The sequence below is a fragment of the Sorex fumeus genome, unplaced genomic scaffold (genome assembly GCF_029834395.1).
Source record: "Sorex fumeus unplaced genomic scaffold, SorFum_2.1 ptg000079l, whole genome shotgun sequence".
Lineage (NCBI taxonomy): Eukaryota > Metazoa > Chordata > Mammalia > Eulipotyphla > Soricidae > Sorex > Sorex fumeus.
The window spans coordinates 7,906,839-7,922,768 of record NW_026606136.1 but is presented as its reverse complement, the minus strand read 5'-3'; the positions used below and the strand labels follow the sequence as shown (position 1 = coordinate 7,922,768).

The 15,930-nt window shown below is 61.7% G+C and overlaps 1 protein-coding gene across 1 annotated transcript in view; it reads left to right on the top strand.

The window, feature by feature from the left end:
* The window catches only part of ARHGEF33 (Rho guanine nucleotide exchange factor 33), a 48,546-nt gene extending 33,044 nt beyond the window's left edge, over window positions 1-15,502 (top strand). Inside the window, exons 11-18 of the mRNA XM_056130586.1 lie at window positions 2,626-2,709; window positions 3,225-3,308; window positions 4,180-4,328; window positions 6,183-6,338; window positions 8,145-8,895; window positions 11,063-11,202; window positions 13,945-14,019; window positions 15,466-15,502. Coding sequence (XP_055986561.1) covers window positions 2,626-2,709; window positions 3,225-3,308; window positions 4,180-4,328; window positions 6,183-6,338; window positions 8,145-8,895; window positions 11,063-11,202; window positions 13,945-13,996 — 1,416 coding nt within the window. The 3' untranslated portion in view covers window positions 13,997-14,019; window positions 15,466-15,502. The remainder of the gene's footprint in view (window positions 1-2,625; window positions 2,710-3,224; window positions 3,309-4,179; window positions 4,329-6,182; window positions 6,339-8,144; window positions 8,896-11,062; window positions 11,203-13,944; window positions 14,020-15,465) is intronic.
* The last annotated feature ends 428 nt before the right edge of the window (window positions 15,503-15,930 follow it).

The following is a 15,930-nucleotide window of genomic DNA, read 5'->3' as shown; positions in this document are numbered from 1 at the left end:
GACACTGTGACTTACCGGATCGCTCATAGTAGAGTTGTTTCAGGCATGCAAAGTTGCAACACCAACCCCACGGCTAGAACCCTTCCCTCTGCCAATGCCCCCAGGTTCCTTCCCATCCCCAGCCTGACCCTGGGCAGGAATATAGCAAGCTTCTTCCGTAGTCCAATAAAACTTAAAGGGATGGCAAATAGAATTACCAGAGAGTCAATCAGTAAGAATCCACGTGTGGTGATGAATCGCTCAGTTTTTAACCTTTCTTAATTGAGTAGCGGACAGCCACATGGTGGTCAGGCCATAGCCCGCCACACATGGGGGAGTTTCTCCTGGACCTTCGAGAAGTTCTTTTTGCTTTTTGGGTCATACCTGGCGATGCACAGGGGTTCCTCCTGGCTCTGCACGCAGGAGTTACTTCTGGCGGTGCTCAGGCGACCATATGGGATGCTGGGAATCGAACCCGGGTCGGCCGCATGCGAGGCAAACACCCTCCCCAGAGAAGTTCTTTTAACGCTTCTTGCAAAACTGGTTTGAAGGCCGTGAAGGCTGTTCCCTAAGCTCTTGCCTGTCCAGGAAGCTCTGTATTCCTTCAAATCTGAATGATAATCAAGGTGGGCATTCTTGGTGAGGTGTCTATTTCGTTGAGTTTTTATACTATATCCTTCCGTAGTCTGAGTCTCACTTGAGAGATCTGCAGTGTGGCTTCCCTTTATTTAAGAGTTCCTATTTTGAACTTAATATTCTGTCTCCGTCTTTCGATTTTGTCGTTTTGAGTACATTGCATCTTGGAGTTTTTCTACTTGGGTCTATTTTCTTTTTTTTATTTTCGGGTCACACCCAGCAATGCTCAGGGGTCACTCCTGGCTCTGCACTCAGGAATCACTCCTGGCGATGCTCGGGGGACCATTGTGGATGCTGGGAATCGAACCCAGGCCGGCCGCGTGCAAGGCAAACGCCCTCCCCGCTGTGCTATCTCTCCGGCCCCCTACTTGGGTCTATTTTCACGGGTACCCTTCAGGCCTCCTGGGTCATGGTGCCTGTAACCCTCCACCCTGGGGAGTCCTTGTCCATGACTGAACTGTTTCTGCATCGCATGTGCCTTCCTGCTCTTCCTTCTCCGGTGATTCCCACACCGCCCCTCCTGGCCAGAGCCCTCTGCCCTGCTGGTCAGTTCTTTCCGGCCAGTTCCCACCTCCCGCTGTTCCCTGGCAGTTTCCTCCTCCTCCTCTTGGAGCTCCTTCGTCTTCTGCTCGGCTGCTGCCGTTCTGCTCTTCCAAGCCGCCGCGGACTTTTCTATCACCCACCACGCTCTCCACTTCTGCCTGGAGCAGAGTTTTCCTGTTGACTCTCAGACTTTCTTGCGCTTTGCTGGCTCCCTGTTGCTACCAGTTTTTCTAATCTTGGTTATGGGCACTCCTGGCAGTGCTCGGGGAAGACTCTTGGCTCAGTGCTCGGGGGTCACACCCAGCAGTTCTCAGGGACCACACGGGCCTGGATCCATCCTGGGCCTCCCCCTGGCCCCTTGCGCCAGCTCCCAGCAAACCTTCAGAGACCGTGTGAGCGAGTGAAGTTCACTCGCAGCAGTGTCCAGTGTCCTTGTCTCCTGGTCCCGCCTCCCCTCCCCCCTCTGCTCTGCTGTGCTGACGGGGTCATGTGCTGGAGTGGTGCCCTCTGGGGCTCCAAGCTCACACCCGGGTGGGGTCGCACAATTTAGCTGCCAAGAGCTCCCCTGCTTTGGCACCAGGAGGTCCAAGCAGACCCGCTGGGGCCACTGATTGACTGGGGGGGGGGGCTCTTGGCCTCACACTTCCAAGCTATACTTCTCCCACTGAGTCACACTGGCCCAGGTGAGTCCTGGGACAGAGTTTACAGAAGTCACAAGGCCACCTGTATGGGTTAAATGTGTTCTCTCTCCTCTCTCTCTCTCTCTCTCTCTCTCTCTCTGTCTCTCTGTGTCTGTCTCTGTTTCTCTGTCTCTGTCTGTGTCTCTGTCTCTCTATTTCTCTGTGTCTCTGTTTCTGTCTCTGTGTCTATTTCTCTGTGTCTCTGTCTCCATCTCTCTCTCTCTCTCTCTCTCTCTCTCTCTCTCTCTCTCTCTTTCTCTCCACTTGCACTCATCCACATTTGCTGTGTTTGCAAGCTGACCATGTTCTCGTGGACTCATAGCCGTGGAGTCTTGGAATCATTTTCAGGAGTGGGAGCGGGGCCGGGGAATGTTCCAGAGGTGATTAAAGGGGTCTGAGCACTGGGCAGGGCTAGAGGCTGTGAGCGGCTTGTCCATGCATCTCCTTTGGGTGCAGGGGACGGAAATGAAAGTGGCTAATGGATAACTGAGCCTTGATCGCTTGACCACTGCAGGGGCGGGCGTGGCAGAGGCAGCCTTGGTGTGTGTGGGGGGAGCCACGCGCCAGACCCACCCCTGCACTTGCACCTGCTGCCCCGCCCGCCTCTCGCGCTCCTCGGGGCCCTGCTGCTCGACCCGGTTCCCTTAAAATCGAAGATTCCAAAACAGAGAGAAACCCGGCCCCCAAACTCGAGTGGCAAACACGGCCGCAATGCGAGGTCAGGTCCAGGAGGCGCCCCTGTCTGGACTGTTACCACTCAGCGCCCAGGGTCTCTGTGTCCCCCCAGAACAACTTCCTGGACTACTATGTCGCCTACCTGCGGGACCTGCCCGAGTGCATCGCACTGGTCCACGTGGTGGTCCTGAAGGAGGTGAGTCTGCCTGGGTACTGCTCGGCCACAGTGCTCCATCCTCCGGCTGGGGCAGGGCTGGAACGGGCCGCTAACATGGCCCCACCCAACTGGAGGACCAGGACCATTGCTTGGGACCGGACCCCGCCTGGAAACGGTCTCGAGGGGCTGCCGGTGTCCCTTCTGGACAGGGACGTGCCGCACCTGGGCCTGGCCAGGCAACCCGGGCCATCCCGTGTCCAGCAGGAACATCGTGACAGGGCCTTGGCCCCGCTCCTTGGAGCAGTGCTCGCCCTGGCAGGGTGCCCAGTCACCAGAGGGGTGGCTCTGCCCCCTCATGTCCCCAGAGCCACTCCCCGCCCTTGTCCGTGGTGTCCTCGTGTCCTCTGCAGGTCAGGGGACACTGTGGGGTGGCTGCATGCGGCTGTCCAGCTCAGGGGTTCCCACTGCTGCCTAGCCCGGGCTGAGAGGGGCTGGGGCGGGGAGCACTGTCGCCTGAGCCCTCCCTCACAGCGCCAGTCCCCTTCTCGCCTCAGGGTGACGAGGAGATCAAGTCGGACATCTACACGCTGTTCTTCCACATCGTGCAGCGCATCCCTGAGTACCTGATCCACCTGCAGGTGAGGCCCAGGGCGGGGCGGGGGCCCTGAGCTCCCGCAGGCCTGTCTGGGGCAAGCGGGCCGAGCCGTGGCTCAGGGCGCAGCTGCCCGCAGTGTCCCCCAGGCCCTTTTCCGCCCCCCCCCAAGGGACCCACTGGGCGCTGGGGGCTGCAGGGGAGGGGGAGAGAGAGGCTGCTCCCATGATGCCCCGGGCAGGACCTTGTCCGGGACTCACAGGGAAGGACGTGGGCCATGCGGGCCAGTGACTTTCCCTGGAACTTTCTCCAGCCTCAGCGACATCCACCTTCCTGCAGGCCTGCACTAGTGGTCCTCCGGAATGTTCCTAGGGAAGCAGAGGGACAGCCACAGTGCGAAGGGTGCCCCTGCACCCCGGCGGATGACGAGAGCAGCCTGAGCCCTGGGCCCGCCAGCCAGATGGGGGGGCACCGTCTGCGAAGGACCCATGGAGAGCAAGGGACAGAGGACAGGGGACAGGGAAGGCGACAGGCGGGGGCAGGAAGAAGGAACAGAGGGGGACAGGGATGGGACAGGGATGGGACTGGGATGGGACAGGCACGGGGAGAGGACTGTGCCCTCACAGCCCCGTGCTCGCATGGCCGCGCCCCTCCTCCTTTGATGCAGTCCCCGCAGGGCTGGTGGCAGGACCCGGAGGCCGCGCCCCCTTCCTGAGAGGGCTCAGTCTCCTTCCCCGAAGCTTCTGAGGTGTTACTTCGTTTCTTCTTGGGCTGGGGCTCTCTCCCGGCTCTGTGCCCGGGCCCACTCCTGGTGCGGACCGAGCCCTGTGGCTGTGCCAAGCCCCACCCAGGCGGAGCCGGTCTCAGGCCCCGCCCCTCCCGCAGCCCCTCTCACCACCGCCCGGCTCTGCCCCCAGAACGTGCTGAAGTTCACGGAGCAGGAGCACCCCGACTACTACCTCCTGCTGGTGTGTGTGCAGCGCCTGCGCGTCTTCATCGCCCACTACACGCTGCTCTTCCAGTGCAACGAGGACCTGCTCATCCAGAAGCGGAAGAAGCTCAAGAAGTAAAGAGGCCGGCCGGGGGCGGGCAGGCAGGGCAGGTGGGGCTGGGGAGGGGGCGGCGCCGCTCCCCAGGCGCCCTCCCACCGCGGCCGAGCTCAGGCCTGCGCCGGGCTCTACGCTCGGTGCTCGGTCTCTGGCAGGACTGGCGTTGGCCCGGAGAAGCCAGGGACGTGCTACCCACTGTCCTATCTCTCTGGCCCCACTCTTTCTTTTCCTTTTATCTTTTATTTATTTATTTGCTCTTTGGGTCACACCCGGTGATGCACAGGGGTCACTCCTGGCTCCGCACTCAGGAATTACCCCTGGCGGTGCTCAGGGGACCATATGGGATGCTGGGAATCGAACCCGGGTCGGCCGCGTGCCAGACAAACGCCCTACCGCTGTGCTATCGCTCCAGCCCCCTCTTTCTTTTCCTTTTAAAGGACAGTTTGTAAGAATTTTTACTCCTGGATACTTTTTTTTTGGATAATTTTTGGAGACAGGTTTTTAAACTCTTTTTAAAGCTCACACAGTATAAATGATTACAGTAACATCTCATCCACCGACTATAGGTAAGCCACTAGCAAATCTTTTTCTTTTCTTCTTTTTGGGTCACACCCGGCGATGCTCAGGTGTTACATCTGGCTCTGCACTCAGGAATTACCCGTGGTGGTGCTTGGGGGACCATATGGAGTGCTGGGAATCAAACCCGGGCTGGCCGCATGCAAGGCCAATGCCCTACCCGCTGTGCTATTGCTCCAACCCCACTAGTAAATCTTTTAAAGTTTTGTTTTGCTTTTGGGCTACACCTTAGTGATGCTCAGGGCTTCCTTCTGGCTCTGTGCTCAGGGCTTCCTGCTCGAGGGGCTCAGGGTACCATGTAGGTGCCGGAATTGAGCCCAGGTTAGCCACATGCGAGGTAAGCATCTTACCCACTGTACTATTTCGCCCGACCCTTTAAATTTTTTTTTTTAATTTTAGTCACTGTGATTTACATTTTATGAAAGTGTTGGTAAAACAGTTTCACGCATACAACAGCCCAATACCGCAGCCCACACCCGTATCTCCTTCCCTCCACTTCCCTCAGGGATCATACTCCATACCCCGACACCCACTCCATCTTTCATGAAGCTGATGTCTCTTAGACTAACTGGATTCGAAACTGCGGTTAAGGGGCTGGAGCACAGCGGGTAGGGCATTTGTCTTGCACGCGTCCGACCCAGGTTCGATTCCCAGCATCCCATATGGTCCCCCGAGCACCGCCAGAAGTGATTCCTGAGTGCAAAGCCAGGAGTAACACCTGTGTATCGCCAGGTGCGACCCAAAAAGCAAAAAATAAATAAGTAAAACCAAAAAACGTGCAGTTAAACTCATTGACACTGGCGCTGCTGCTTGTTTTTCTGACCTTCTGGTGACTTTATTCAATGAATCCCACCGTCTCTTACCAAGCTCTCAGCGCCATGGCAGTTTCCTATTTTCCAAACTGACCAGTGAGCTGTTGGACATATTCAGTGGCACGGTCTGTCCCATGAGAGCCACGTTGGCAGGTGCCAGATGTGGCCTCCTTGGTTAACCGGCAGTCACAGATGCTCCCCGGAGAACAGGACCAGAGTGAGGTGCCGGGTCGTGGGGAGGTCTGCTGGGAGCAGATTCCGTACAGACAGGAAACAGGGAACAGGAGGAAAACAGAATCATTTCCCGGGGGTTGAGTTTGCCAGCTCAGGCCCCTGGAAGAGGGCGTCCTGTCTCCCCCACGCCAGCTGAACCGCCTCTCTATGACTCTACCGGCCGGTCCACGGGAGCTTGGGCACAGGAGGGAGGGTGGGGGACAGCAGCGGGGCAGCCCCACATGCTGAGGGTCACCTTCCCACCCACAGGTCGTCCATGGCCAAGCTGTACAAGGGACTGGCCTCGCAGTGTGCCGGTGGTCAGGACGCAGCTACCGCGGGCCCTGAGGCTGTCCGGGACAGCGGCCTCCACCCTGAGGAGCTGCTGCAGCCCTACCCACCCGGGCCTGGTGGCGGGGCCCTCACGTAAGCACCTGTTGGTGTGGGCGGGCCGGGGTGGGCAGCCTGAGCCAGTGTCCCCTGCCCGACTCCCTCCCAGAGGGCCACTGCCCTGGGAACTGGCCCAGGGGGCAGCTGCTGTGGAGAGGTTCCCGGAGCATCTCCTCAGCTCTGGGCTGCGATGGCACGCCTCTCTTCTGCTCGCGGCCCCTTTCCAGCTCGGCCCGACTCTTACTAAGCTGCAGTTCACACTCGTTAAGCATTGTCTTGGCATCCTTGAGGTAAAGACTGGGCCAGTTCGGCTCTGGAGGAGGAGGGTGCAGCCAGTGGTCCCACGGGAAAGCGGGGCTCTTAGAACAGTCCTGGCTGCGCTGGCAGACCCTCTGCAGATTTCGTTACCTTCAAGAAAACACACAAGTCATGCAGAAAGCGGCACCCTCAGCGGTGTTCAGGAGGAGCTCCCGGCTCCCCTCATGGACCACTCCTGGCACAGCTCAGGGGAGAGCCTCTGGGCACGGGGAGTTGAACTGGCCTCAGCTGTGCACAAGGCAAGTGCCCCACCGCGAGCAATCTCTCTGGAGAAGGCACTGCTTCTGTTAAATGTGAAAGGTCCCAATCACTGTCAAGTTCAGGACGTCAACAGCAGTTGTTAGGAGGAACAACTGAGGGGCTGGAGGGAGAGGATAGCCAGGGGGGCACTTTCTGGCCTCGCACTCAGTCGACTCAGGTTCAGTCCTGGCATCCCTGAGCACGGAGCCAGGAGCCGCCCCTGAGCACTACGGGGTGTGTGGGGAACCAGGAACAACTGGTCGGCAATGGAAAACAAGCCTGACTTCCCTTCCCCAACTCTCATCGCTTCGTGAGAGAGGAGATGGCTGGGGGCAGAGAAGGGAGGAGAGAAGGACACTCAGAATCCACAGAGTGGCATCGAGCCGACCCAGGAGCTGGGCTGGATGGGCCCTGGGACAGAGGGTGCAGGGGCACCTGATGTGGCCGAGCCCAGCATAGGGCCGCGAGTCCTGTGGCCAGTGGGAGGCAGAAGGCCACAGCCGCTCTCTGAGCCCAGCAGCTGCTGGCTCATGGTTTCTTTTGGGGGTGGGTGGGTTTGGGGCCTTGCCGTGGCGTTCAGGGCCCGTTTCTGCTGGGTGCTCAGGAGTGACCTGGTGGTGCTGAAAGGGGGATGGACTCGTGTCAGGGACAGTTGGCAGCACGTGGGCAAGCGCCTGACCCCCGCACTACTGTTGGCCACTCCAGCCTAGGGAGCAGGAGCCAGGATGGGCGGGCTGGGCATCACTGACCCTCGCAGGACCGGGCGTGGCCTTTCTTCCTGTCCTCGGTGCTCTGGACCGGCACCCGTGTGCAGACAGACAGAAACACCAGGTTGGGTGGGTTCCTGGAGTCCCCACCACCAGGGCACCTGAGCCCCGCCCCCACGGCCTGTGGGATGCCGTCAGCCTTGGGGGGGGGTCCGGGGTCCAGCCCGCTCCACCCTGGGCCTCTCGGGGAAGTCAGGGTCTCCGCCCACAGGGGCTCTTAGGTTTGGTTCTAGTTTCGGGGCCAACACCGGGCAGTGCTCAGGGCCGGCTCCTGGCTCCGTGCTCAGCGGCCACTCCTGGAGGGCCCTGGGCGGGTGGGTGCGGGGGCTTGTGGGCTTCGTGACCGGAACGACCAGCGCCCAGGGGGTCGCGCCCCCCACAGGTCCAGTCCCAGAGCCCCGAACACCGCTCGTGTCCAGCGCGGGCGAGAGGCGGGCGGGCGGGCGGGCGGGGGCGCGCGCCCGCGGGGTGGCCGGCCCGGCCTAAGCCCCGTCGTGCGTCCTTGTCCCCTCTGAAGGCACCTGCTGGCCCCCGCCAAGAAGGGCCCGCCGCCGAGCCTGCTGGAGAGCCTGGCGCCCGCCAAGCCCGGAGACTGGGAGCCCGACGGCCGCAAGCACCCGCGGCCCGAGTTCTGCGCGGCCGAGCCCGACGGGAAGGCGCTGGCCGGGCCGCTGCAGGCCATCCCCGAGCTGGACTTCGAGCCCGCGCCGGCCGAGCTGGGCGCGGCCGAGCGCTCGCTGCGGGGCCCGGCCGAGCTGCTGGCGGACGCGCGCGGCGGCTTCGTGCCCGCCGCCTTCGACGAGTTCGAGTACGGCGGCGACCTGTTCGCGCTGCCCGCGCCCTACGACGACGAGCCCTTCCCCGCGCCCGCGCTCTTCGACGCCGGCTCGGCCGCCTCGTCCGAGTCCAGCCTGGACATCTGCTTCCTGCGGCCCGTCAGCTTCGCCGCCGAGGCCGAGCGGCCCGAGCCCGCGCGGCTGCCCAGGAGCGCCGCGTCGCCCGCGCCCGGCGCCGCCGCCCACCCGCTGGACGCGGCGGCGCAGGCCCACGGCAAGGCCAAGCCGCTGAGCCGCTCGCTCAAGGAGTTCCCGCGCGCGCCCGCGGCCGACGGCGCCGCCCCGCGCCTCTACAGCGCGCGCAGCAGCAGCGGGGGGCGCGCGCCCCTCAAGGCCGAGCGCCCCGCGGCCCCGCACGCGCCCGCCCGCGCCGCGCCGCGGACCTTCTTCCCCCAGCAGAGGTCCCAGAGCGAAAAGCAGCCCTACCTGGAAGTAAGGCGGGTAAAGTAACGCCCCCGGCCGGCGCGCGCGGGGGTCCCGGGACACGCGCCGCGGTCGCGCGGGCACTCGGTGGCCCGCCCGCCCCCGCCCCGCCACGCGCGCCCGGCCCGCGAGTGGGCCCCGGCTCCGCCCCGCCGCACGGCAGCGCTGCCCCCGCGGGGGGCGACGACGGGCGGGCAGGGAGCGGGACACCCTGCTGGCCAGGGCGGCCGGAGCCTCCCTGGGGGGTCGAGCAGGTGCGCGGCGGCTGCTGGGCGGAGCGGGGCGCGCCAGAACGCGCCGCCTTGCCCTCGGGGCTCGGGAGCGGCCGGCCGGGGCGGGAGCAGCCTGGGGAGCGGCCCCCAACCCCGCGGGTGGGCTGCGCGGCCGAGACTTCCCCTAGTTTAGCTAGGAAGCTGCCGGACGCTTTCCTCGCCTGTGCGCCCCGTCACGCTCCCGGCCGCCCGACGCGGACTCCAGCCGCTCCTCGGAAACCTCCGCCGTAGGCAGGGTCGGGTCCGGGGCCGCTGGCGGACGCACCAAGCACAGGGTGGTCAGAGGCACGGACCGCGGCCTTCAGCATCGCTGGCCGCTGGGCCGTGTGCGGGAGGGTCGTTCGGAGAGACCCCCAGAGGGGAACAGGCGGAGGCACGCGAACAGACGGCTTTGCTTTCAGTTATCAGTAAATTTTTCAAACTTGCAAACAGAGTTCACTTCCTTATTTCTGGCTTTGGGCACGGTTTTCCTTCTCCAGGAGTGGACCGGGCTGGGAGGCCTGCAGAGGGGCCGGGATGCTAAGGCTATGCGCGCACGCAGCTGGCTGTGCTGCGCGCGTGCGCGCGTCTGCCTGGGGGGAGCGCACGCAGGGTTGCCGTTGGGAGACCACCCTTCTCTGTGCCTGCTCCGTCGGGGCGCCTTGCGGGGCGCCTCCTGCGACAGACTCAGCCTCGCGCGCCGCCCTGGTCCTGCTCTGTCTCCTGCGAGGCGTGCGTGGCCGGGCGCCGCTGTGGCTCGGCGCAGAGTCGGTTTGTCGGTACAACCGGCTGCGCTGTTGCAAAGGGAGGGTCGGTGTGCAGCCGCTCTTTGTAAAGTAGGTCAGACCCCCAAACAGGGTCCCCTGAGCACACCCCAACACCCGCCTCTTAAACTGTCACCAGTTGGCGGCGAGCGTGTCCGGGTGGGGCTCTTGAGCACAGAGCCAAGCGGTTCTGCGGTTCCGAGCCCAGGTGACCCCAGGAAACAGAAGTGCAGGCGAACACGCTGGTTTTCAAAATCAAGAGGGAAGGAACCCCAGAGACCCTGGTTCAGGAGTCAGCGTTGGGGGGCGGGGCTCCCAAGCACTGCTGGAGGCCTGGGGGCTAGCTCCTAGCAATGTTTGGGGTGTGTGTGGGGGGGGAGGGCAGTGCTGCAGACCACCGCGGCCACCACCGCTGGCTGCCAGTGTCCAGGCTCCATCCCGGGGTACACAAATCCTGCATCCATGTAGCAGCAGCTCTCTCCCAGACAAAGGCCATTTGACAGGTCCTTGGCGCTGAGGAAGTCAGGTCACCAAAACTGCAAGTCTGTAGCTTTGTTAGGAATCTTGATAGTCTCAGGATCTCCAGACACCTGCGAACCCCAAATTAAGTCTCTAAGATACCCAATTTCCTGAACCCTCCCATCCCCACAGTGACCCAGCCAAGTCCTGGAGTGTCCAGGCCAATGTGGTGTGTGTGTGGGGGGGTCCTTCATCTGCTTTGTGGTCCCACTGGAAGGGTCTCTGAGGCTATGCAGAATTACTTGCTCTGTGTGTTTTTGTTGGCAGTGCTGGGGGGCGGGCGCTAGGGCATCACCCATGTGGGGGACGCACCCCCGGGGCAGTCAGGAAGGAGGGGCAAGCGCCCTAGAGGTGGGCTTGCCCGTGGTGTTCTGGCCACAGCACTGGCCCTGCTCCCTCCCCGCCGCATCTGCATCTCCACCAGTCCATGGTCTCTGCTTGTCCAGTCCCCAGCACTCGCCCCACTGCGGCCCGGCTAGCATGGTGGGAAAGACCCCTTTCTACTGCTGAGGTTTGCGTCGCCTGGAAGGGGGTGTCCGCTGGTCGGGTGGCTGAGCAAGGGAGGTCAGCAAACTGTCCCACCGTCCCGAGCCACACGGACCACGGCGGGAATCCCAAAACAGCCCTCTTTTGTGTTTTCAGGAGATGCATTTAGAAGATGCCACCAGATTCTGCCCAAAGGACGAGAGAGAAAGTGAACAAACATCTTTCAGCGATCAGAACCCCAGGCCAGACCAGAAAGGGGGGTTCCGCAGCTCCTTCCGCAAGCTCTTTAAAAAGAAGTGAGTAGCCCTTAGACAGGCATCTGGCGACCCACTCAGGTGGGGCCTGCCCTGCCCACGCGCCCCCACACCGCAGAGAGGTGCCCCCTCTCTCCTCCCCCAGTCAGGTCCCGAGAAGGGGGAGGAACGGGGCGGGGCAGGAAGGGCGCGAGCTGAGGGGGACAGCAGAGCCCCACCCTGCAGGCTCATGACCTGGCTGGGCGTGTCCACCCTCCATCAAGGCCCCTCCCTGGCCTCGTCACACTTGGTGTCAGCAGGGCTTGGGAGGTCGGGAGGGACGGTGAGCGGGGCGGTTTCCGCTGTGCGGTTGTATGCAGGAACCGCGGTGCTGGTGGAAGACCCACGCGAGACCGTAGGCGACGTGTGTCTCTTCTGGGGGCGGCGGGCAGCCCCCTCTGAACCCCTGCGGGTCCCTGGGAGGAGGCGCCCCCTTGTGGGGGAGAGGCGTTGGGAGTGCGCGTGGGCGGGTGGGAGAGGCCCAGAAGCGGCCTGGGATGTGTCTTATTCCTGCGCCAAGCCTCTGTTCTGTGAGTCTCAGGATGCGCTTTGCGGCAACCGAGGCCTTGTGAGGGTGCCCCGTGTCCCCCAGGGTGCCTGGGAGGGCGCCCTGGGCAGTTGTAGCCTGGGTCGCTGGAGGTCGCCTGGTGCCCACCGCTGCAGCCTTGGCACCTCTGCTTGGCGCCTGCTGTGCTGGGCTGGGCTCCCCGGTGGTCCCTCCTGCATCCCTGGGTGCTGACCCCAGCAACCCCGGGGTACTGCCACTCGGTTTCTCTGTCCTGGCACTGCAGGGGGTGCTGCCCATTGCATGCCTGGGGTCACAGTGGCCACGCAGGGGACGCAGCATGACCTAGAACAAGCCAGAATTGCCTTTCTTGAGTGTTTTCCTTGGGGACCAAGGATGTTGGCCAACTCTGCTCCAGTGCAGGGGCAGGCGGGGGAGACCAGGGGCGCCCTGAAAGGCCCAGTGCTTCCCTTGGGCACGGATCGAAACACTCTCGGTGGTTAAGCGCCGCCCTGGCCTGTTCTGTGGTGGACGCTTGGGTCCGGACGGAGTGAACCGGGGCGTAGGAGGCTGTGGCGGCCGTGTGTGGGCGGAGCGGGGAAGAACTTGTGCCAGTGTGCCAGCGCCAGCCCTCCCTGCCACCGCTGGGCCCTGCTCTTGCTCCCAGGGCCCAACCTGGCCCGTCCTGTCCAGCGGCTGCCCGTGTCCCCCCTGGGGGTGCAGGTCTGTCGACACTGACACCCGTTTTGTATCCCCAGGGGCCTGTTTGGCTGGTGGCCCCACACGCCCAGAACGCAGCTCCGGGACGAGGCTGGGCATGGAGCCAGGGGCCGCAGCAACCCCGCCAAAGGGTTCTCGTCCCTGTGAGGCGGGGACAGGGCCAAGGCACAGGCGCGGGCACACCTGTCCTGGGCAGAGCCGTGCGTCCGCCCGAGGAACGATGACCTCACCTCGGGCTTGCGAATGCCAAGTGGCTTTAAGCAGTTTTAAGGAGGATTTTTGGAGCCGGGCAGAGCCTTAGTGCGCTAGACGGATGCTGGACTGAGTCTGGAGTCTCGGAGCCGGCTAGAAGAGAGACAGTCCCCTTCTAGAAGGATCTCTGTCCGAGCCGTACCGCAAAGACCGCCCTGAAGCCTGGGCGGATGCTTCTCCGCCTTTCACCTTGCACACATGTGGACAACAAATGCTCTTGGCTGGGCAGAGGGTCAGTGAGCGGTTCGGGGGTGGGGACAGAGGGCAGAGTGCAGGGTGCCGAGGCTGCCTTTCTCTGTGCTCCGAGCTCTCCTGCCTCCTGCCACAGTCCCAGCCACACCTTCTGCCCAAAGCCAAGCGAGATTTGGGTCCCCCGGGGGACCCCTTTGCGTGCCCTGTGCCACCTGCAGAGCCTGCTGGCCGCGGAGGAAGGGCCCGCGGGAGCTTCAGCCTCCAGGGCCCGTGAGCTGCTCCCGCGCCCTGCCCCGGGCTTCCCACTCTGGGCGTCTCCCCCATTTCTCGTTGCATCCCCCTCTGAATGCTAAAGTAGAACACAGTTGCAGGGGTGACTTTTGGGGTGCCGGCATCTGATTCCAGTGTTTCTCACGAGGTGACTCGCTTCTGCCCAGCGCGAGAGGAGGGCAGCTCGCTGTGACCGCTCCTGTGTTCTGGGGCTCGGGGCCGACTGGCCAGTCTCTCTGGCCACAAAGCCCTTCTCGAGGCCGTAGGACTCTGCACTGGTTCCCCTCGTGCCCTTCCCAGGGCGAGTCTGTTGCCAGCTTCCTCCCGTCTGGGTGCCCCACACGGCTGCGGGCCCTGGCCAGTGGAGGGAAGAAAGGTGGCAGGGTGCCCGCAGCCCCTGGACAGTGGTCTGGGTGGACAGGGCAGGCAGGTGGCTTTGCTCGGCCCCTTCCACCAAGCGGTTCCTGTCTGTTCCTGGGCATGGGTCGCGCCTGCCCCTGCTCTGCGGGTATGTCGCAGGATTGTGTCCCCAGCAGCTGTGCCGCAGGGAGCGTCCGGGGCTGTGGCCTCTATGAGCCGGTGACGCTGCTGCGTCTCTCGTGGCTCAAACTCAGATATTTACTTGGCTCATACTCGGGCCAGTGTGCGAAAAGGCTGGAAATGAGTTTGCAGTCGTGGGCAGGAGCCGGTGTGGCAGGGGCGCACCACAGGAGGGTAAAGCAAGAGCTGAAGTGCAGAGAGGCCGGCCCAGGGGGACCGGGGCTGAGCGTGGCAAAGAGACAGGGCGATTTTGGCATTTGTTTCAGAGATGGGAACGCAGCTGGTGAAGATTTCTGTGGTCCCTGGGGCTGGTGGTGACATCAGAGCTTTCCCATGTCCAGGTAAACACTGCACAGTTGCATGTTAGAACCACGCAGGTGCGCCGTGTCGGGCTCTGGAGAGAGGAGGCTGCAGCTCAGAGGGGACTTGGTGCTCGCAGGACTCAGGAGCTGGGCAGATCCGCTTCCTGGGCTGCCTCAATGCAGACATAAGATGTGTGGCAGGAAGGAAGGACAGAAGGAGCCAGGAGGAGCCTCACCCCCTTGGGTGTGGCGGCCCAGATGTCAGTGGGCGTCCTGCGGGTGGGCCTGGCAGACTCTTCCGAGGAGGGGGGTGGGATGCAGGAGGGGGCCCCTTCCTTATGTGATGAGTACCCGAAGAACGGGCTGACGGACGGACGGATTTTCCTCTCTGCTCTGGGATCAGTGGAGAAGTGCTTCTGCTGACGGTGGTCAGGAGCCGCTGGCCACCCAGATGACCTGTTGCCAGTGGGAAAATCTGGTTGTCACCAGGTGTCTGGATATCAGGATTTTGTATTTTGTGTGGAACTGACATGTGTCCTTGACTCATGCCAAGGGCTGTCTGAATTCTGACCCTTCGCCAGTGAATGCCACAGCCGGCAGAACCTTTGTAGGTCAGTGACAGGGAAGGACCCTGCCCCTCTCTGGCACAGAGCACCCACCCCTGACTCCTCCGTGGGCCATGCTGGCACGAGGCCGTGCCACCCTGGTTCTTAGCCCCTTCCCCAGGCCAGGCTTCCTCCTCCCGCTCAGAGTTGAATCTGCCCAAAGCACCCAGCTCGTTTATGAGGGGCTCTTTCCGGCAAGCCCCACTCCAGGGCTCCAGGCTCGGGCACGCTGGATGGGCGCAGAGATCGAGCGGATCCCAGCGGGCTGAACCAAGATAATGTGAGAAGGTACTGCGGCCGGGCCTCAGTCGAACCCACTGGGGTCATTGGCTGTTACCGGGCCATCTCCTCTGGCTGCCGAGATGGCAGGTGGTCTCACTCTGGTCACTGTGCTCACTTCTGCTTCCTACCCAATGTAGCATGTGTGTGTGGCTGGCTTCAATAAATCTCTCCTTTAAAAATGAAAACAAGCCAAGGCAAGAGTTTGTAACGTAACCCCAAGTCAGTGAGATGACGGGCATTGGTGGGGGCTGTATATTCCATCCTGATTAAGGCATGGACTTTGGTCACTTGCAGAGGAGTTGCTGGGGTGAAATCAAAACCAGTATTTCATGAATTTCCTGAGCTTTTATTTCCCTAGTACAAATATCTTACACTGACACACAGTGATCACAATTGTCCACATAAAATACTGGAAAAATTCTTTCTTATGTTCAGTGCAGTTTTAGTCATGCGTATTCTTAGCTGTGAAATTCAGGGGAAGTAAGACTTACCCCAGACCTAGCGGCAACTGTTTTACAAATGCAAAGCAATTTGGATAGCTGAAAATATCTGAAAACAATTCAAACCAAATCAATCTGTACTTTATCTGTGTGCTGAGATTTTAGGTCCAGTGGATCAGAATACAGGGAAAAAACTAATGAGAGCCCCTCAATGGATCCTTCACCCACCACACAAGATTTCTTCAGAAACCGACTTGCTCTTGCAAATGACCTTGACCAAGGAACAGCTGTGTAAAGCATAAAGTTGTGTTGCCAAGTGGTCCGATGAGGCTAAAAGGCGTGTGCTATCGTGTAGGAATCCTATCTACCTAGATGTACAAACCCTGAGGAAAGCCCATAGAAATATTTCCTATGAAACTAAGTCGGCACACAAGACCGTGAAGATGTGAAGCTTAGTCTGTGGTTGGGAGCTGACTTTGGAACCTCCACACTCGGGAAAAGGGAATGAAGACCGTTCACTGCGTGATAGCAAAACAATGGAGGAAAATAAACATTTGTAAGAACGAAAACTTCCACCTTGAAGTCCTTGCCCCGGTATGGGACGCGGCGTGCCTGGGCTGAAT